We start from the raw sequence: 22561 nt of genomic DNA, 5'->3' as shown, positions 1-22561 counted from the left end.
TCTGCACACCATATGTGAGAGACCCTGGATAGAGATAGGCCATCTGAGTCAGCCCTTTCAGAATTAGAAATTAAATTCTTATTCAATTGCTCTATGGTTATTACCTTCACAGCTTCAAATGTAGTAATTTCATAAGGTCTACAGTTTCAGGCTTGATGTAGTGGAAGAAACCCATATTGTAAAATCAAACATTTTACACCTACAGGTATTGTGTATATTGGTTTTCCAGTATATTGGCTCACCGAGCAATCATCAGGAACAAGGCCCCTGAGGACCCTTGTGATCCAAAATGTTTGCACCTTTATGTGGCAAATTGAAAAACTTATAAAATACTCCAGTAGTTATAAGTATGTTCCTATTGATTTATCTGGGAAAAATTTGCAATTATTTATCACCACAATATTAAATTGAAATATTTTTTTTGTTTAGGTCATTATACTATCACTTACCTTAACCTAATTTTCTTTGAATAGAATGGTTCCAGGCATCACTTTGTGGAAGGGATTTATTTCATGTGTAATAACCAAGTATTTATTTTCTGATTTTCTTTTACGTTTACTGACCTAAAATACAGTGAATCCGTTTTTTTTCATGAAATCTAAAGTAGCTTGGTAAGGCATCATGCTGCAATGTGATTGTTGTTTAATTAAATTTTATGTTTTTGAAGTCAAAAGGCAGAGGTTACTTTTCTTACTGTGTTTGCTATTTTTATTTCAGCCTAATTTGTTCCCAACGGTAGGACTTCAGACTCCTGGAGAAGTTGTAGATGCAAATTTTGGCCAGTGTCCGTTTGCATTTGATGTGGAAGATATGGCCCGTGAACTCCGTGCCCGTACTCGCCTTGCTGTGCATCGGCATCCTGTGCCCCAGGGACAGGGTGAATGGCAAGCTGTTCTGCACAAGTATGTTTAACAGTGATATGACTACACAATTGAGTTTTAGAACAAAATAATGAATTGCTAATCATCCTGAATTTATTATCAAGTGATATATAAGGTAAATATTTATAATATGTCGAAAATAACGTTCATGACCATTTCACTGGGATATGTTTGAACTGAACGGTGTAGTCTTTAGGCTTCTTAATCTACACATTTGTATATTTTAAGGGGCAGGGTCTTTGTTGCATATCAAAGTGATGATTCTAGGCACACATTATCATTAATTGATTGCATTTGCAAGATTCAATTTTCACATCAAGGTTTTGTTTTCTTTGGCATATGTAATTGTAAAAAGATCTGCCGCAAGAGTTAAACTCAATAAATATATGATTTAGTTGTAGTGATGGATCAACTCAACAATTTTACAGATGCCTGTTCTGACTCATAAATTTTGATTTCTGATTCCATTGATTTTTTTTTACAAATCATTTATTCCCAATTGATAAAATGAATGACTAAAAAGATACAACTGTAAAAGAAACCATTTTGCATAATTACTAATAATGTAAATAATAGAATCAGGTTTCATTTTGTGAAATTGTTCAATACTATGGAGAAATATATTTTTGGAAATGTTCTGTATTTAATTCTATACTGCTATTTTAACAGTTGACTGTCATCATCCAAATAACTTGATTTTATCAGTCAATTGTTGAAAATGGTGGATCCGTAGTAAAAACTAGTAAAAAATTCACTTAGAATGGTTTGTATAATGTTAATAATGTGACACAACATCAGTTAAGCACGTCTTAAATTTCCAGCAGCATTTAGATTCAATAATGATTCAGGAAATACTACGAGGGTAGCTATTTATATTTTGAGCCTTGATTAGGCACCATCTGATGTTTCCATCTGAAAGTTTAACCCTTTTAACACTAACTATATTCTGAACATTTTTGTCGATTGATCATAACTTGTGTTGTTTACTGTGACTCAAAAATTTTGTCTCAGCAAAAAATTGGATTTAACTCTCCAACATTTTCCTGCAATAATTTTTTATGAATTTTGACATGGATTATCAAGACAGGAGTGCATCAATCAACTTACTTCCACTTTTGGCGATGAAGCCCCATCCTTTGCCACTGTGAAACACTGGTATAACGAATTCCATCATGGCCACTGCTCTCGCTCAGTGACGAAAGTCTTAAAGGTCGTCCAATACAGTTGTACAGGAAAATATTGATGCTGTGCAAGAACTAGTAAAGGAATATTATCATGTGACTTATTGTGAGATTGAGGCATCCTTGAGGATTAGTATGACAAGCTCATATAAGATATTGCATGAACAGTTAGCTGTAAAAAAATATTTGATATCATTGAATCCTGCATAATTTGACAAAAGCTCAAAAAGGTGCTTGGTCACTTGGTGCAAATAAATGCTCAATAAATATAATCGTGTGTTGCATTAAAAGTGGTGTATAACACCGACACAGGTGGCAAATCTTGATTCTATGCAAATGAGCCCAAAACGAAACAGTAATCCACTGTATGGGTCTTCCAAGCCGGGCCAAATCCTGCAAAAGTGATTCATGCATGAAGCCCATCGAAGCAAATGATTGCGTTTCATGGGAATAACTGGGCATACTACCTTGATCAAAAAGTTCCCGGAATAACCACCGTGTGGCGCTCCCATCGTTCCGATTTGAGTTCTGTTTTTTTTGTTAAATTGGTACATCTGTTGTTGATATTCCCTTTAAATCTTAGTGTCATAACTTGACATTTGCAAAAGTTACGGTCGGTTTTCGGTATGTCCATCAGTGCTTCCTGCGATTTTTCCATTACTTCCTCTCGGCTGCTAAAACGCATTCCCCATAATGGTTTTTTAACTCGATTGAACAGAAAGAAGTCACAGGGAGCCAAATCAGGTGAATTCGGTGGCTGTTGGATGGTATTTGTTGCATTTTTCGTCAAAAAATTACGAATAATGATAGCACTGTGCGACGGTGCGTTATCATGGTGCAAAATCCACGAGTTTTCTGCCCACATTTCTGGTCTCTTTCGGCGAATTGCTTCACGCAAACGTCTCATAACGCCCAAATAATACTCTTTGTTTACTGTCTGGCCTTCTGGCAAAAATTCATGATGCACTACACCGTTGTAATCCATGAAAACCGTCAGCATTGCCTTCTTTTTTGACTGAAAACGACGTGGTTTTTTTGGTCTCGGCTCATTTGGTGAACGCCATTCACTTGCCTGATGTCTGGATTGCATGTCGTACTCATAAACCCACGTCTCGTCTCCAGTAATGATCCTTTTGATGAATGTGGGATCGGATTCAGCCTCGCAAATCATGTCTTTTGCGACGTCAACACGGTCTCTTTTTTGCATGAAATTGAGGTCTTTACTTTGCTGCTACACGACGGAAACCCAAATCATTAACCACAATGTCTTGGGCGGATCCATAGGCAATGTTCAAGTCCTCCGCTATTTCTCTGATGGTTAATTTGCGGTTATTGACCAACATTTCTTTTACTTTATCAATTTTTTCACCGACTTTCGATGCCGATGGTCTGCCACTGCGTTCATCATCTTCGATTGACTCACGACCACTTCTGAACCGCTCGTGCCACTGGTAAACGACCGTTTTTTTTTAGAGAATCGTTGCCGAAACACTTTTCCAACATTTCCAACGTCCGTGCGCCACTAAATCCGTTTTTTACGCAAAATTTAATACAAGTTCGTTGTTGCAAATTTAAATCCATTTCTGAAATTGTAAAAAATCGCCAACACACACAGAGATAGATGTACTCTTGGCTACGTAACTTTGGCAAATGTCAAGTTATGACACTAAGATTTAAAGGGAATATCAACAACAGATGTACCAATTTAACAAAAAAAACAGAACTCAAATCGGAACGATGGGAGCGCCACACGGTGGTTATTCCGGGAACTTTTTGTTCAAGGTAGTATGGCAACTGTACCATTAGAGCAACATAGAGCTATGAATTCTGAATGGTACAGGAGCATTTTTTAGCCAGAAGTGATTGGTGAAATTCAGAAAAAGATGCGGCAGTGAAGGATCATTCTTCATTATGGCAATGCAAGATCTCACAGATCAGCTTAAACAAGTACCTATTGTCTGGCCAAAATGCCGAATTGGTGGGTCATCCTCTGTACAGCCCTTATTTAGCGCCAAATGACTTCTTTTATTCCCGTTTATCAAGAAAAAGTTGCATGGCCAATGTTTTTTGGTGCCTGATGAAGCCATTGATGCATTCAAAAACCATGGTTTGGAGGTACAGTAATCAGAGTGGAAAAAGTGTTACGAAAATTGGTTCGAGCGCTTGCAAAAGTGTATTGATTATCATTGAGAAATTCGAAAAACAATGAACCCATTTTCAACAATAAATTACTGTCTTTTCATTATTAGGCTGAAAATATAAATAGCAACCCTCGAATGAGATTTTTGCTAACCTTGGAGGAATGTGGTTAATGGAGTTAATCATCTGTTAACAAATAAATACCTCTGTGATAGATAATTTTAATGGGACTGAATTGTTACAGTTTTTCACCTGTCTACAGTACTTCAGAAAAATCACTAAGTTTTTGCATAGGAATTTCCAGAACATCAAAGGAATGAATAAATGTGGAATTAATCCTTCATGATAACTCCAATAAATCATGCATTCACTGAATTATTTTCTGGTAGAAGAGAGATCATCAGACCATTATGCTCTTTCAGAGTTTGAGTTTGTCAATATTTTAACATGGCAATACTCTTCAACTTGTAGTTACCGTCAACATTGCCATGCAGAATTAAATAAGTCCATTCTTGGCTGATTTTTCATCCCGGAAACTTAGATTCAATTTGTAAAGTTTGCATAGCTTATGTCAAAGATCATTAGTAGAGACCCATTTCATTAGAAATATTCGTCCATCCGTGCTTGCAATTATTGTGGAAGTGATTCAGTGGTTCTCTGCGAGCACTAGAGATGCATTTTAATTTCAAATATTATTCCATGGCAATAAAAACTCCTGAACTGCCATAGATAACAGCTACTTGCAGTTACATTCTTTGCATGAAAGCATTTGGCCAGCTTTTTATATTGTTTATTGCATATTAGTGCCATGCATTTCCTTTTCGCATGATAATTCATACACTTGCGAGGTTTGTTCAAAACGTTCTCAAACTTTTTTATTGCCTGCCTCCAGTTGGTTATTTATTGATGCGCTTGGAGGTATTGTGTCCATGGAAACTGCCTGAATAACTGACTTCAACCACTTGGCTGATATTGTGTGTTGTTGGTTAGTGCGGCCATTTATGTGAAGGGGTGCTGGTGGAGTGCAGCGGAAAATCTGCTCAGCGGAAATGAACTCTTTGAAGGAACAGCATTGTTCTGTGAAATTCTTCCTGAAACTCTTCAAATCGTTCGCAGACCTTTTTGATTTGATTACCAAGGCTTATGGTGGAAATGTCATGAAGCGTGATATGAGTGGTTTACCCGGTTCAAAAAGGGGTGACAATCAGTTGAAGACAACAAGTATTCTGGAAGTCCATCAATGTCAACTGGTCACCCCCACATCAAGGAAAAGAAGAATCTCGTTCGTGCAAATTGACGTTTGATTCTCAGGTAACTTGCAGAAGAGTGTGACATCTTGATTGGTTCATGCTCTAAAATCCTCTCTGAAAAATTGAGGATACATCAAGGGGCCAAATTATTGCCTCACCTGATGACAGTGGATCAGAAACAACATAGAGTCTGTCTGTCAGGAACTATTTGATATAGCTGAAGAGGAAGAAAACTTCTTGTCCAGGATCATAACAGGTGATGTGTTATGGGTTTATGGATATGATGTTAAACAAAATTGCAATCTTCACAATGGATTGGTGAAACATCCCCCTTCCCAAAAAAGCTTGACAAGTTTGCAGGAATGCCAAGGGGTATGTTTCCTTTTTTCAATGCAAAGGGGGTTGTGCATCAAGAATACCTATCTAAAGGTCAGGTATTCCACACACAGTACTACCTGGGGGTTATGAAACTCCTAAGAAAGAGAATCAGGCAAAAATGCCAAACTTGGGAGGAGCTGTGAGTGGTTTTTTCACCCCAATAACAAGACCGCTGTGCTTCCCCACCCATCATACTCACCAGACCTGGCCTAATGTGATTTTTTCCTGTTCCCTAAACTAAAAATGCCACTCAAAGGAAAAAGATTTGCCACCATTCGAGAAATAGAGAAAAATTTGGTAGAGGAGTTTATGATCATTCTGGAAGAAGCGGTCCATGACTTTCATAAAGTGAAACACTGTTAAGATAATTTTTTTAATAAAAAAGTTCCGATTTAGAGCAAATAGATTCAGATCAGATAGTTTCTTAAGCAATGACTCAGCTCTCAACAGGAAGCTCTTTATCCAATTTCTCAATAAATGTCACCTTGTTTAATACTAAGTTATGTGCCTCTTTTACTGCCAGATGTTTTTGATACTATTGTCATAATTTACTTAATGGCCAGATGATCCCGTAATCATTGAGTACGGACATGTATGGATATTAACTAAATCACTTGGAAGTAACTATCCATCTATTTCAAATAAAGGTGTTGCATGTACAGAATGTGTGGCATTCAGATGAATGTATGAATTGTTTCATATAGCAGTAGTTTATTCTAAATTTCAAGTGTTCAACTGTAATTTTCATACATTGTTGAAATATTATGATTTTCAGCCTCAAGTTAAGGTACTTACTAGTTAACCGTATATTTTGGCAGATTATGTATAGCAGTTCTGCCTCTTGTGACCCCTTAATAAGCCTTCTGTAATAGACGACGAGGCTCTGTCCGGAAGAGTCGATCTGGATTAGCTAGTGTTTACTGTGTTGCCATCTAAGGCCAAATATAGGTACTTCAGAGTATCAACATAAGCTGATCTATGATGATGATGAGATAGATGCACATCAAATCAAAATAAAACATCAAATTCATCTTCCTGCCAACTTCAGTTTTATCTGGATAAGCCTAAGATAAGCCTAACTCCTAAGGAGGATGATTGCATTTTTTTCTGTTGCAACAATCTTCCCTGTCCACCATCATTAGTTGCTCTTTATCCAGCAAATCTTTTATCTGGAAGGAGGTTGTAGAAAACAGACCTGTTTCATCTCATTTGTGTTGGTCTAATGCAGGAATTATTTCTATAAATGTCCTCTTCGGCAAATGGTTCAAAATTTTGCAATCAAGCCTTAAATGCATCTCCTCTGATCCAATTTAGTCAGCCATCATAACTTTATGTATCTTAATTTTCTAATATCTCAACAATATATTTAAGCCTTCACCTTGGTTTAAGAAGAGTTTTAATTATGCTGCCGATGGAACTGGTATTGAGCATATTATGCAGCTGCTTATCCTGTTGATTTCAAGCCAAATCAGTTTGAAAGGGAAAATGATGTGATGTCTAGAATTTTAATTTGAATTCACAACGAGTCATAATGGGGCTATGGTTTGATTCAAATGATTAACCTTTCAGAAGCAAAAAAAGACACCAAAAACATGTACACATGAAAATCATGAATGGGTAGGCTGAGATGATAGAAAATGTGTGTGCTGAACCATAAATTTGTGATGCAATTCTATGATTTCTATTTCTTTGCTTAAGTTGAATCACCTATGTTATCAAATAACCACTGTTGAATTAATGTGTAGGCCTTGCTATTACCAATTTACTTTACATGTAAATCAAAGGGCACCAAAGACTGTCTTTAACATTACTCCTTACTTCAAAGTCTGATTAAATGTTGTGCTTGGCATATCAGGAATCATATTTACAAATGTTTTGATGTTGTTAGCATCAAAATTAATGCATACTGTCTCTTTGGAAGCACATTTCTCAACTTATTGATGGACAATCTTGTGTATATTTCATGCTAGTCTTGACTTATAGTAGCAAATTTAAATCATTTAGGTATTTAAACTAAGTGATACTTAGATAAAAATATTCATTGTTGAATTTCCTCTCTTATTTGTTATTAATGGAGTTTTTTTTTGCCCTAGAATGGTGTCAACGTACTTAGTGCATCATGGATACTGTGCAACAGCTGAAGCATTTGCTCGAGCAACAGGGCAGTCATTTGAAGAAGATCTTGCATCAATCAAAAATAGGCAAAGTGAGTCAATTTCAAAGGATATAGTCAGCATTTTGCATGTGTCCACGTGAGGCATTCTCACTCTTCTTTACCTCCAGGAATTTTCAATGTAAATTTCTCAATCAATTATTACCATTACCATAAATATAACCTAGTTAATTGAAGGCTGTCAATAACTCTAGAAACTTGGGCGAATATATTTCAAAATATCATCTTTTGCTCTTTGTAGAAGTGGTAGGTTTATTTCTTTAATGGCCCTTGTTTCAGCTAGTCATTTCTCTTCCACGTCCTGTTGATTTTCCCGAAAAATGGTAGTTTTTCAACATATAGTTTTTCTGAATTGGTGTAGTACCTCAGGTACATAATGAATTTTGTAGTGATTTGAGAGGTTAAGGTTGACATCTTTATTAGTTTCTTTTATTTTAAAGTTAGAACTGCTTTAATATGGTGATTTTAACCCCAAATAAGGTGTTGTGTAAGGGATATATCCTTTACCAGGCACTGATCATGGTATGGGATTTTTAAACCCCTTGGAGGCTTTAAAATAAGAATATCAGTAATAAAATGCTTTTATTGGTGCATGATTGAGGCTAAACACCTTCTTCTCTTGCCCAACCTCTAAGGTATGTTGTAATAGCTCCAGTTTTCTACATTCCTGCCATAATTACCTCAGTAAAATTTCAAAAATCAAGGAACCTAAATAATCAAAAATCAAAATGTCCAGGTTAAAATTAATCAAACAAAAAATATATGATTCTGAATTTGGTTATGTTGTTTTATCTGTCCATTAATGTATCAGACTAGGTGACCTAGCAAATTTGTAATTAATTCCAAAGAAACTGCGGGAGATGCCGCAACAGTAACTTTTAACGGAGTCATCCGCTAATGTGCATTTTAATGCAACAATTTCAGAGCGTAAAAACCATTCGCCTTGACTGGGACTCGAACCCAGATCCCTCAATATCCGGTCGAGTGCTTTAGCCACTTAAGCTACCGAGGCGTCCTCTTAAACTCTGAAATTTTGGGGCTTTTAAAGGAACTAGATGTTATGACGAAATACCGTACATACAATGTCACTTGCATTCGTAGTCGTGCGCGAGGCGCCACTGTCCACGAGGTTAAAGCCAACTTTAAACACGTATGGTGTTTTCCCTTTGACAAATTCCAAAGAAACTGCGGGAGATGCCGCAACAGTAACTTTTAACGGAGTCATCCGCTAATGTGCATTTTAATGCAACAATTCAGAGTTTAAGAGGACGCCTCGGTAGCTTAAGTGGCTAAAGCACTCGACCGGATATTGAGGGATCTGGGTTCGAGTCCCAGTCAAGGCGAATGATTTTTACGCTCTGAAATTGTTGCATTTGTAATTAATGTTTGCACTATGCTTAGGAAGGAAGCACTTGTTTCCCTAAGTGTTTAATAAAATGTATTAGCAAATGTGTGTAAAGTAGATTCAAAAATTTTGTAAAAACTCGGAAAATAGATAACTGTCTGCAATTGCTAGTGCTATTTCTGTCACAAATTTATGTACTGGAGCTATTTTCAGTTTATCTGGGAATATACATTGTTACAGACATGTATTAAAACAAAGCTAGATGCTCTGATATATAACAAATGATAGATTTAATAAGGTTATTTGATACTTCATATATATCCTTACTTGCTGGTCATTTCATCTGCTTGGCTACTGTAGAAGTATCTGGTGATATGACTTTCACCCAGGTTATTGTATTTGTTGATGGATTAATTTTTCTGAATTAATTCAGGGATTGCAACATCCAGTGAGATGATGCTGCTAGCTAATTAATCCATAGAACTCCTGCAAAATTGGTCAAAATCCCTAGTGGTAAATGGTGGACTATGGGTATCCATCCTTTTCACTAGCCTCAGAGTTAATCATTTTCCAAGTAGTCTTACATTTGTTGTTACCTTTATTACTTAGATCACATTTACATTTAGTTTTACTTGTTCAGTGACCTGCCTATAATTATTTCTTAATTTGACTAATTCACCCTTATCCCTAGCCCAACCTTTGAATTGTAATGGGCCATCACCTTGCTCTCCACATTCTTCACAGTTCTTATGGATACCATTTCACATGTCTAGAAATATTTCTAAAAAATTTCCCTTTTTTCATTCCAAAGCATTTGCATGTCAAAGGGAAACAGTAGTTATAAAGGGAGGAGTCAATGGAAACTATCATCTACCCTTAGTTGGATTAGGTGGTCTGACCAGGGTACATGTCCTAATAAATGAATAAAGTCATCCAATTTTTCATTAAAAAAGGGCCTCCGTCCAATCAAACTTAATTTCAAAATAAGAATGAGCCTAATAGAGAAAGTGTAAAATGATCATAAAATATGATTTTTTAGGGCAGTACTCAAGATGAATAGGGTTCAACCAAACACTAATCATAATGCTATTCATTCCCTTAATGAGCTCCTCATTTGTAAAATGCAATTTTTGTTGCCTCTTTTCCATTGCAATATGGAGTAAATTTCATATAGAGTAGTAAATGAGATAAATAAGCTTCACATCATGTTGGATGTTGAACTACAGCACTCTATCACAATTATTAAATATAGCTAGTCAAAATTACAAGTCTTTTCCACAAATCCACCCTACATTGAACCTTTTCAATTTAAATGCGAAATCTCATAATAGTGCAATTTCTACGAGCTACTAGAATTTCTGCTAAAACAACTTCCCATATTTCCAATGCCATGAAAATCAAGGTGGTTAAATGTTTGACCTCAATTTTATCTGCAAAACTTGGTGATGGATGAATCTGTGCTACCTTGTAAATCTTCATGGAGTAAATTTCAAAACGAGTAGTGTGTAATGACGTCAGGTTTAGTAAATATATTGACAACCCCATTTTTTGTCAAGGCGTTGTTTAGTTTAGAAGTTTTTTCAGTGTATTTAATCATTTGTTGTATTTAGAATATATCATACCCCAGGTCTTTTACAATAAAATGCAATTTCAAATTCTAAAAATCATTCAATTCGACCGGGATTTGAACCCGCATTCCTTGCTTCTAGCCCAGAGCTTTTGCCCAGTAAGCTACTAAGGTGTCCTCTTACCCTTTGAAATTTTAGAGGCTTTAAAGGAACAAGATATGATGATGAAATACTATAAATGCCATACGTATGTCATATCCATTCTTAGTCGTGCATATGTTGCCCCAGTCCATGAGGTTCAAGCCAACATTTAAAGCCAGTGCTTTTTCAAAAACTTTTAAAGTTTGGCATAACGCATCACCATCATAATCCATTGCTTCATTTGACGTAAAGAAAATTAAACCTTGTCATACCTCATACAGTTTTATACTCCCAAGTATTCATATGGATTGCCTGTATTTTTCATTTAATTTTAATATGGCTTCTGCTTCGTAGATGTAAGAATGCACACTGTGAAAAAGTTGACTGAGGCTGCTCATGCTATCGTGTGAAATCAGGTTTTCCACAAAATAAGGCTATGAAATCAAAATTTTGAGCTATCCCTTACCTAATTGAAAAATTTGACACTTCATCATTGTTATTAATTATGAGATTATTTGTATGTTATGCTTAATACGTCATCTCATGTATTTTTGTTTCTTCATTTTTACAAGTTGCATGCATTTCATGAAAACATCAACTGAGCCCATTATCACAGAAACCTGTCTTCTTGATTAAAAAAATGTGGACAGTATATCTTGGCTGAAAAATAGCATGCATTTACATGAGATCATATTTTATTGTTATAGTTGATTCAGAGATCATTTCATTTCCCTAATGGAAATCTATTTCAAAAATGAGGAAAAAATGGATTCAGCAGGACTTATGTTGTAATACTTTTGTATTGACCTTATGCAGGACTTATCATGAATTTTTTCATTCTGTGTTTTTCCAAATTTTAGGGGTACTGAAGTTGGTCCTCTCTGGCCGAATGGGAGAAGCGATAGATGCAGCTGGGAGACTCTATCCAGGCCTTCTGGAGCGTGATCGAAACCTCCTCTTCCTCCTGAAATGTCGTCAATTTGTGGAAATGGTCAATGGCACAGACTCCGAAGTAGCTGCTGCCTCAGTCTCAAACAAATCCCAGGATGTGTCCCCAGTACCACCTCCACCTCCTCCTCCCCCACCCCCTCCTCCATCTTCCTCTCCTCCTCATGCAAATGGCCTCCCTCCTCCACCCCCACCACCTCCCCCATTACCCTCTCGGTCGCAAAGGTCACCATCAGCTCGGAGGTCTCATGGGGATAGCCCAGAGCCATCACCTCCACAAGCAGTCTTACCGACCCGTCCTTCTCCCTCATCCTCTGCTGGCCCCATACAGACTTCTGTGATTCAGTCCACCAAGGGCTATGCATCTGGGGGACTAGCGGACGATTCCAACAGTGCAAATGGTGATGGTGCTGCTGATGAACTGAATGGGGATGGCATTTCCAAGGTGCCTCAGATTGGTGGAAGTGATGTGGAAATGGAGATGGCTGTGGAAGATCGACCTAGTGGAGTGGGCAGTGGTGAAGGTAGTGGGGACGGTAGTGGGCGACACCAAAGACATGGGAGCAGCTCATCTAACCGTTCTCCTTCAAATGGGTACCAGAATGGCACTACCCCCTCCTGTGTGGGACAGAATGGAAGGAGTGGTGAGAATGGAACCATAGCACCAGAGACATCAGGTGATGTGGCAGAAGTAAGGGCAGCAGCAGCTGATGATGAGGAGGAGGAAATGGGTGAGCATCTATGCCTCTTTAAGGCATTTCTCCTTTTTTTGTTTCTTTTTTGTGATGTAACACTTTTACTGCTGTTGGCTATTTTAATGATTGATGTAATGTGATGTTGTGGTGGGATATCATTTGAAATTCACAGAAAATATGCTGCTGTGACTCCAACCAACAGCATTATTATTGGTGTTTTTATGAATCAAAGTATTGAAGAATAAAATATGGAGATTACATTAATACATGTCACATCAACGGTGAGAAAATGGTCATATTTAATTAAATAATGTTTATAAATAATTATCTATATTCCTGTTGCAGCCAAGAAATATATTCTATGGCAAGGCACATTCATCACTGGCAGTCGATTAGTATCAATATTTGCTTTATTTTTATTTAACAATAAAGAAAGAGTTCCTTTTATTTTTTTAATGTCATGTGAAGCTTCAAAGTATTTTCTGAATGTTAGATTGGATTTATTTGAAAGTATTCGCAAAGGAAATTGCTACATTCCCATTCTTTAATCTTAACTTATACTTTTCTCTTTCATGGGTTGGACATAAAACTCGACATGCTAAGCTATGAATTTGATTAGATAAGCATGTTGAACATTAATTTGAATAATGGAGTTGGCTAAGCCATACTTGATAAAAAATTCTCTCTCCACATTGAGTTCAATTATTATCTTACACTTATATCTTATCTTATACTTACATTAGTTTGATGAACACTAAGACACATTTGCATATGCCATGGTTGAAGACTGTATAGGAAACTGATGTCTAAGATATTTAATGAATATGAGTGGAGAATAATGATTGCAAAAGTTCATCTAAGACAATATTAAATTGTTCTGGTAAAACTTCAGTGTAGGAAGGGTAAGTTATGAATGATGTTGCAATATATGCGGTGTTGATGAAACAGAAAAACCTTCAACATTTATAAGGAATGGTATAAATATTGTGGATAAATTGAAAGTGATAATGTGTGTTTAAAAACATTACCATCCCCCAAGTTAACAGTTCAAAGCATCATTTGAATATAGAAAAGATAAATTCATTTCCCTCTGCAGCATCTGCATCAGTTGAAAACTCACCTTTTCGTTTATGGTATTGTAGGAAATTTTCTTTAAAACTTACTCTCGTTATTTCTCCATGCCACTCCCAAACAATTTTACCGTCAACTTTTTCATAGATTTCACTGCAACATCACATAATCATCCACGTAAATATAGTTTATTGTTATCAATGATTTCCTTGTTGATATCCTTATACTTATTATGTAAAATACCCACTATACCATCATTAAATGCATGGAAATAACCTATTAAGTGATTATAAACCATTGCTCATAATGAGACCTCAATATGAGCAACTTAGTAACCTGCATTAAAGTGGCATTGATTTATGCACTTGGTTCTCTTAAATCTTAAACCAGAGCAGAATTTTAATGAGAAGCTTACGTATACCAATTTTTAATATTTTCAATCCATTCAGCTTTGGTACAGTATGTATTTTTAGTGAGTAAGATCAGGAAAATATGAGTTTATAGTGTGGTGGTAGTTGGTGTTATGTTACCATGAAAGTGTTGTTACTCCACAACGTGTGATATCAATGAATAAAATCATGTTGTGTCGGTTAAGTCTATAACCCCAAAGCACTCAAAGCTAATTTAATTATGTTCGCCCTAATTCATTTAATCATCAATAGTTAATATGAATCCTCACTTTGCTTGTGTAATGTTTCTTATCATTCATTTGTTGGTTTATCCATCTTCACCTTGGGATTTGGGGTTTGTGTTCATCTTGTTGTCATCCATGAGTGGCTATTTATAGTTTTTAGGAAACAGTTGTATGAAAAATAAATTTGAGGGAGGGATTATGAAAAAAAACATTGTGAAGGGAACAGGACTTTCTCTATGTTCCTATGTTTCTTTAATGTAATCGACTTCTTTGAGTAGAAGGTGACATAAAGTCTTCTTTCATTCTCCTCCCCACACCAAGGAGTTTGCAGTTACCCCATTTACAATAGTGGTCACTTCAGTGAGCCCTCAAAATGAGAAAAAGCTATTTTTGTTGCTTTGAAAGCATTGGCATAATGACTTCGTCACGAGCTTTATCAATTAAGTAATTTAGGAATTGTGTAGTACTATCAGTAATTTTGTAACATTTTAAATTTGCATAATGCTTCTTGCTTTCACATGCAGAAAAAATATTGTTTAAAACAATGATTTCCAATATTTTAAATTGCATTATTTGGGCATTCAAATAAACTACAAATTAACCCAAGATAGGCACTTGCCAATAGTTAACATGATTATTGTGATTATCAAGTTAGTCAAATTTGATCTCAATGGTGAAATTCAAAATTTAAAGCAAATTGCAAAAAACTAAAGCATTACAATAACATTTTAAATCGCATGCAGACAAAATTATGTAAAATTTTAAAATTTATATTTCACATGGGGAGGCTTCCAAAATCTTATTTTGTTGAACAATTAGGTTGATCAAGCCGGAATGCCAAAAATAGTAGGGATAATAAAACAGTAAATTCGCTTTGAAAGCAGTCTTATATTTGAATCCATGCTGATTTCCGGGAATTACCGTCGCGTAGTTTAGTTGGTTGACAACTGTTTCGCCCCCAGTCCTGGAGGCGTCTTCAACCTGATTCATCAGATAGACGGCGCGGAAGCCTAAGGATTAATTAGTCTTATATTTATTTGTATTATTATTGTGAAATTTCATCTAAATTAATCAAAATTCACCTTAAAAAAATGTGTTGTCTTTTGTGAGCTTTGCATGCCCATAGCTATATATACGAGGGTCATCCGGAAAGTAGTACCCGTTCGTGAAATAAAGACACAAAAGTAAATATTAACAAACATAAAAAATTTTATTTGAAAGAGGATACTTTAAACTACTTCTCAACATAATCTCCAAGCAAATTAAGGCATTTGTCATAACGTGTGACAAGTTTCTGTATTCCTGCTGCATAGTCCTTCGCCGCCAGCTCATTGAGATACGCGAGGGACCCATCTTGCACAAATTTTTGCATAATGCAGATGGTGTTTAACAATTTCATGAACAATTGTTCGAGAAACATTGGGAAAATGCTCACAGATGTCATCAATTGTGACGCGCCGATCGTTCCTCACGAATTCGTCAACTGAGCTCACCAGTTGGTCTGTAATGACAGACGGTCTCCCCGAACGCTCATCGTCGTGTGTGTTCCCCCTCCCCATGTTGAAGTTGCGACACCACCGCCGAACAGACGACTCGTCCATTACATTGTCTCCATACACCTCCTTTAATTGGCGATGAATATCACATGGGCGAACGTTTCTTGCATTGAGGAATTTAATCACTGCCCTCACTTCACAACTGGCGGCGTTCTCAATTTTTTTAAACATTGTAAACAATCACAGAAACAACACAGGCAATGCTAGCGTCACGCAACTTGGCTCAGAGAAGGCAGACAAGCCACTGAAGCTATCTGACCTCGTCCAGCGGCTACTCGCGTCGTCAGCACTTCATGCGGCACGAACGGGTACTACTTTCCGGATGACCCTCGTACTATGCAGTGAGAAACAGTGATCATTTTCTAGTTCTAATGTTGTCATGTTGGTAATTGCATATTATGTACCTATTCTTAGACAACTTGAAAGATAAGTAGAATGCATAGCAAACCTTGGGTTGCTGTGGGACATACTCTGATTCCCTGGCTCACTCACGAGCTGTCCCTAGGAACAACACATTTCATTGTGTGGTCACCACTCAGCTTTCAAGTTGAGGGTGGAAGTTTCTTCATTACTTTGTTGTTTTTTTATAACTTTGGGAAACACTAAGGCCAATACTTTCACAATTAATGATGATGCATAGCTCACTCAAAATGCTTTTTAGTAAGAGACTAAATTTTCTTCTTGAGGGTTCCTGATTATGAATTTTCATGGTAGGTATGAGGTGCCTTTTCTCTTTGGTGATGCATTTTGTTCTGGCCTCTTTCTCAGTTATGGTGCAATTCATTTCAACATACGTAGCTCCCTGCTTGACCTCCTGAGTTAGTCTATGTAATATTCATAGCAAAGTATAAGAGTTTTGGAAATAGAATGAATTATGAGGATTCAAAAGGTTACTCTAGTAGTTCCATTACTGATTAAGAATCTGAGGACTTAAGTCAAACAAGAGAGACCACTATTAATATTCAATGGAGTATGAATACTATTTAGGAAAATCAAAGGTAGGTTCTGAAGCAAAGAAATCAATCTTCTATCAAAAGCATTTCTTTTAAGTTTGCCTGACAAGTTACTAGACTGGTATATATGGATAATTTTTATTGACATTTCAGATAAATTTTTAAAGGCCGGTGTAGAAAGCAACATATGCTGCTAGGCTTGTAACAATGAACAGCAAAATGTGTACTTAAAACTTCAGTAAAAGGTTGTTAGAGGTGGAAGATGGAAATGAATTGCCTTGTAGTAGAAGAATAAGTATAGCATATCAGTTTTTACTGGGAATTCAAATATGCTGCGCTGACATTAATTTTAAATAAACTAGAATGTAATAGAGAAATGGTATGCATACAAGGGGATACCCAAAAATAACTGGGGTTATTTTTTTTAATGCTATGTATTTAATATTTTTACAAAACAGCCATATCAACTACAAAGTATTCTCCATTACACCTCCAATATATTTGTCCAATCTGCAATTCCATTCCTGGAAACATTTTTCAAACTTGTCTGTTGTGATACCGTACAGCTCCTGCCTCTGGTTTTTCTTTACTGCATCCACGTCATCATAATGTCATCCTTTCAGGTCCCTCTTCCTGTAACCTTAGCACCATGACTCATCACCAGTGATGACATTGGAAAACAAATCTGGGCCTGTTCGGAGATGGTCTTTCAATCCACAACAAGTTTCAATTCGATTCTCATGATGCTGTTCAGCCATGCCTCAAGGCACAAATTTTGCAGTGACCCTTCTCATCTTCAAATATTCTGGCAAAATTCGCTGTACCAAGCTCCAGGTTGTTTCAGATAAAGTATTAATCTCTCTATAGTCCGTCATTGGTCTTCAAGTATGATTGCACAAAATTTTTCAATATTTTCGTCAATTCTAGAAGTTGATCAATATCCTGATTGAGATATGTCATCAAGTGACATCTTTGAAACGAGAAAACCATTGGTGGAAATTGAGTAGTGCCAGGTGTGATGTGGTGGAATTCGAGCATATTAAAGAAAAGATAGTAACAATTTTCCACTAGATAAGTTCAATAGTACGACTAGATTTCATCGGACGATATAATACAACTTGTACATACAAATTGTACATCAAAACCCAGTCATACTATTAAACTTATCCAGTGGAAAAGTGTTACTATCTTTTCTCTCTTAAACCGTAGGTACACTTGTGTTTTTCTCATAGCACAATTCTTGTAAACTGTTTTTCACACATAATGGTTTCTGTGGCGTTTTTGTAAAGCAGCAATCAAAATTTTGCAGCAGCGCACTGTTCTCTTAAATCCGCCATGACAAAAAACAAGGAACAAGTGAAACTGCTTTTGCAAAACAAATTGTTGTGCCTGAACTCAACCTTCCCAGATGACATGATTCCTGTGCAGTAATGCATTCTATGTAAGCTCCACCAACTGCAGCCCTATTCCGTTTCTTTTTGGGAACCCCCTCATATGTAGATCTTAAGTTCCAACCTCGTATAAAAAGGAATAATTTAGATATGGAACAAGAATTAAGTAAAAAAACTAGTAAATACACCTAATTTGAATGACTAATTATTATATTGTTGTTCAAGTAATATAAAATGCAAGTTGATGATGCATTAACTGTGAATAAATACAAGATGATGCATTAACTGTGAAAAAATTTTAAATGGTAGAAAGAATGATCCTTGGACATTGAATGTAAGTGGTGAATAGGCTTTTAATTAATTAACCCTTTAACATTAATTTTCTATTATTGTTTCTTTGTCAGGAATAAAAGGACCTAATGATTTATAAATTGAATATTTGTACTTCAATATGTTTGCTAATGTTTAGACAAGGCTGCTGTCCTCAGCTGATTTCACTTTGGTAACATTCCCATTTCAATACCTTTAATGCTGCAGAAAAAACTATTCTGTTAACAGTATTTAATAGATTAATTTTTCAAACAAAAAGTAATACCTTTGTTTATATTCTTCAATAAGTATCAATGATGTTATTTGTGTATTAACAAAGTGTAATATAATAAATTTCAAATTATCATGAGGTCAAATAATATAAGTATATCACAAATTTTCCCACCAGTATTTTTTTTGCATTACACTGAAGAGTAGTATAACTACTCTTAACTAGTATTAAGTCTTGAACAATGCTTACGTTTGCATTGTATGATGACTGTAAAATTTAGTTTGTTATTTTCCAACTATAAACATTAATAATTTTGATAGCACAAGTAAAACATCTTTTCTGTGTGTGAAGTATTGGAATAATTTTGTTAAACATTAGTTTAATCATAATTTATTGGAAAACCTTGTATTTTTGTACATGCAAGTAAATCAAACAGGCAATATCCATAGGGTTTTTATAATAATTATTGAGCTGTGTACCCTTCTATTTTATGCAAATTTCTATTATATGACATTACCTTTGGCTTTGTTTGAATTGTATTTTAGTTTACAGCAGGCACAGTGCTGATAGCTACCTGACACTCAAAATTAGATCATAAAATTGCACCATTGAATTCTCACTTCTGACTGCATTACAAGTTCTGAGATGTAACCTTCCTCAGAAATAAGTTATGTGAAAATATTGTGATAGGTGGGTAATGAGAAATTCTCTATCACGATTTAAAAATAATGGTAAATAATGGAGTCTCTATCCTTACTGCGAGGAACAGATTATTTTCAATGTACTTTAATAAGGAAATCATTATGAAGCAGTTCATTGCATTAAGAGTTTACTGTATTGATTTCAGTAATCCCCTTCCCCCCAGATTTAAAATTATTATTTAAAGGAAGGTAATTTAATTATTACTCCCGCTATGTGATAGAAATACTGCCTATAATACCATACCTACCCAAACATAAGTTAGTTTTTATTGTAATTTGTAGTTAAAAACATTTTAGGATAACCTCCTATCCCCATCGTAGGTAAAAGACCATCCCCATTCATTATACCATCTACAAGGAATGTATTGTTCATAGCAATCGCTATGAACAAAAGTGTTTATTTAAACAAGCAGTGCAGTATTTTGAAGTTCTTATTTCCCTTTTGAGTTGTTTACTCGTTATTCAGGGGAATAGTGGCGAAGTAATGAAATTACTACTGCAGAGAAGCCACAATACATGATACCTCATTTTTTTTAACCCTCTATAGTTCTATGCATTAGTGTTTAATGATACATAGTGATTATACACTTCAGTTAAACATTGACCCACACCCACTTTAAAATATTGTGTGCTGATTGCAATGTTATTTATTTGTAGCATATATTCATTAATTGGCCCGTATCAACTTTTACCGTGGCATAATAAATGTTGTAATAATATATAGAAAGCATGACAACCTATATTTCCTTTGATGGTATAGCAATATTTGTTATAATTTTATTTTGCCCTTGGACAAATATATTTTTTTATAATGAAAGCTTTTGCCCAGACATGCATGTTTTTCTTATGCTATATATGTACTTAAATTGTATTATTCCACCATTCATCAGTTATATATGAATCTCAAATGCTGTCTGGTTTAACACTTTATATTTTACTCTGTCTTTGCAGCAGGTCAGTATACCTCAACCATAACAAGTCTGACTTCAATAACAAGAATCCCAGGTTCAAATTCCCAACAGACCTGATTTTTAGGATTAAATTTCTTTGTCCCTTTAACGTTTTAAATACACAGGTAGGCATATACTTAGAATATTAATTGTGTGCACACCAACTGAATGACTTTCTTAAAATTATTTCAAAACACAGCCCATTTACAAGTACAAACATTGTAATTCCTAACTTTTCATTGTCTAATGGAATATGTTTAAGCTTCTTATGAAGCAACACTGTTACTAGCTCTGCATGAAAAATTTTGGAAATCCTTCACGGTTTTGGCTTTTTACAGATATGACTTAGGTAAGGTTACATGATATTGAGGAAAATAAAAAACTTCAGATTTGGTTACTCCTTAAAGATTTTCTTACTCCTGGTTTTGATAATTTTGTGATATTGCAGGTTGTCCCTGTATTTCATGAAATTATGATTTGTAATGATTTTTTCAGTAGTGCAATTTTAGCATACTCTTAATTTGTTCTGGAACAAATATCATTTTTATGTACATGTTAATTTGTTCTGGAACAAATATCATTTTTATGTACATGTTGCAGCTTTACAAGAAACATTTAATGGCAAATTGCAGTATTCCCATTATTATCAATAGGCAATTTGGAATTAGGCATACATGAACAGTTTCCAGGATCAAACGCAAGTAAATTTCCATCCAATTGCACTGAAATGGCGTTTCAAGTAGAAGAAGAGGAGTAAAAGCTTCAACTAGTTACTGAATATGGATAGGATATTACAGTAGTCACAATATATAAAATGGCAGTAGCACAGAACTGTTGATTGCTCGGCCCACTGTTTTTGCTTTTAAGGTTCTTTTCTTATGCATATTAAGCATGCTGTATAGATGAATGTGGCTGTGAATACAGAAAATAAGTTTTAACCGGCATGTGTCACCAGTAACTTACAAAGCTTGCATGCGGGTAGTTTTCAGATTCAAGATCATAAAATAGGAAATTGAGGTGTACTTCTCAATTCTTAATTTTTTTTAATTGTGTTTGTGTGATAGCCTATTTCTTTTCATTAAAGTTCCTGTTTTTGTACATTACATACTTAAGAATTCTTTAACCTTTATTTATTTATGTAAAGATATCAATGTTAGCAAAGTATTTCTTTCGCTCTCCATGTAAGATTTCAAATAGGGATGAATTTGAATGTCAAGATAAGTATCCAAGATCACATTTAATTTATTGCTTTTCTAGTCACATATTCCATACACTTTTATCATGAAGAATTAGAATTGATGTAGTGTGATTTATAAAAGGCATGTAGAAATCATTCTTAGAATTTGGCAATTTCATTCATTGCAGTTACATTTACAGCCTTGGAGGGATAACATATCTTTTGCCATAGCCACAGTGAAAATATCAAGTTGATTTCTATTATATGATTATAAATAGCTTTATTGATGAGGTTTTTAGATAGTTTTTGTGTGTCAGTAACTCTGGCATTAGTATTGGTAACATTTATCCTGATTGTATTGCTCATGGTCACCTCTGTTCAGCTTTAGAATGTGTATATGCTACTGGTTTAAACACTAAATCTCTTGATTAAAGCAAAAATGTGAAAAATTCTAGTACTATGAATAAATTCATCGATAAATGATATTAATGAAGTATTTTTGGTTTTCTATCAGGGTTAGCAATAAAATTAAGTGTTACATAACCCTTTACATCTCCACACATGCATTTATGTACAGTCCTGGGACAATGGATACATGTATTACCGTATTTTCCCATTGATAAAGCGCACCCAGAACTTTGTAGTTATCATGAGTTTGTATAGATAATGCGTGCTAAGGGCTTCATAGTTATCTTGAACGTGTATAATGATGCACTCCGTGTGTATCAATTTATATATATGTTTGTATATGTGATATGTATGTATATGTATATATGTATGTATATGAAGTACTCTACATTGTCGGGTTTCACCGCGTCGTTGTTTGATTCAGACAACAGTTTCGCCGAAGTTGCATTCGGCGTCTTCAGGTCGAAGATGAGGGACTCG

At 35.4% G+C, this 22561-nt stretch overlaps 1 protein-coding gene across 2 annotated transcripts in view; it reads left to right on the top strand.

Annotated features, from left to right (window-relative positions):
* The window catches only part of RanBPM (Ran-binding protein M), a 64695-nt gene that overhangs the window by 27087 nt on the left and 15047 nt on the right, over positions 1-22561 (top strand). For both annotated transcript variants that reach the window (XM_071588721.1, XM_071588722.1), the window contains exons 5-7: positions 718-902; positions 7923-8035; positions 11917-12735. In XM_071588721.1, coding sequence (XP_071444822.1) covers positions 718-902; positions 7923-8035; positions 11917-12735 — 1117 coding nt within the window. The remainder of the gene's footprint in view (positions 1-717; positions 903-7922; positions 8036-11916; positions 12736-22561) is intronic.

This window comes from Hetaerina americana, unplaced genomic scaffold, assembly GCF_022747635.1.
Source record: "Hetaerina americana unplaced genomic scaffold, ioHetAmer1.1.p SCAF_3, whole genome shotgun sequence".
Classification (NCBI taxonomy): domain Eukaryota; kingdom Metazoa; phylum Arthropoda; class Insecta; order Odonata; family Calopterygidae; genus Hetaerina; species Hetaerina americana.
This window is presented reverse-complemented; position numbering and strand designations above follow the sequence as displayed.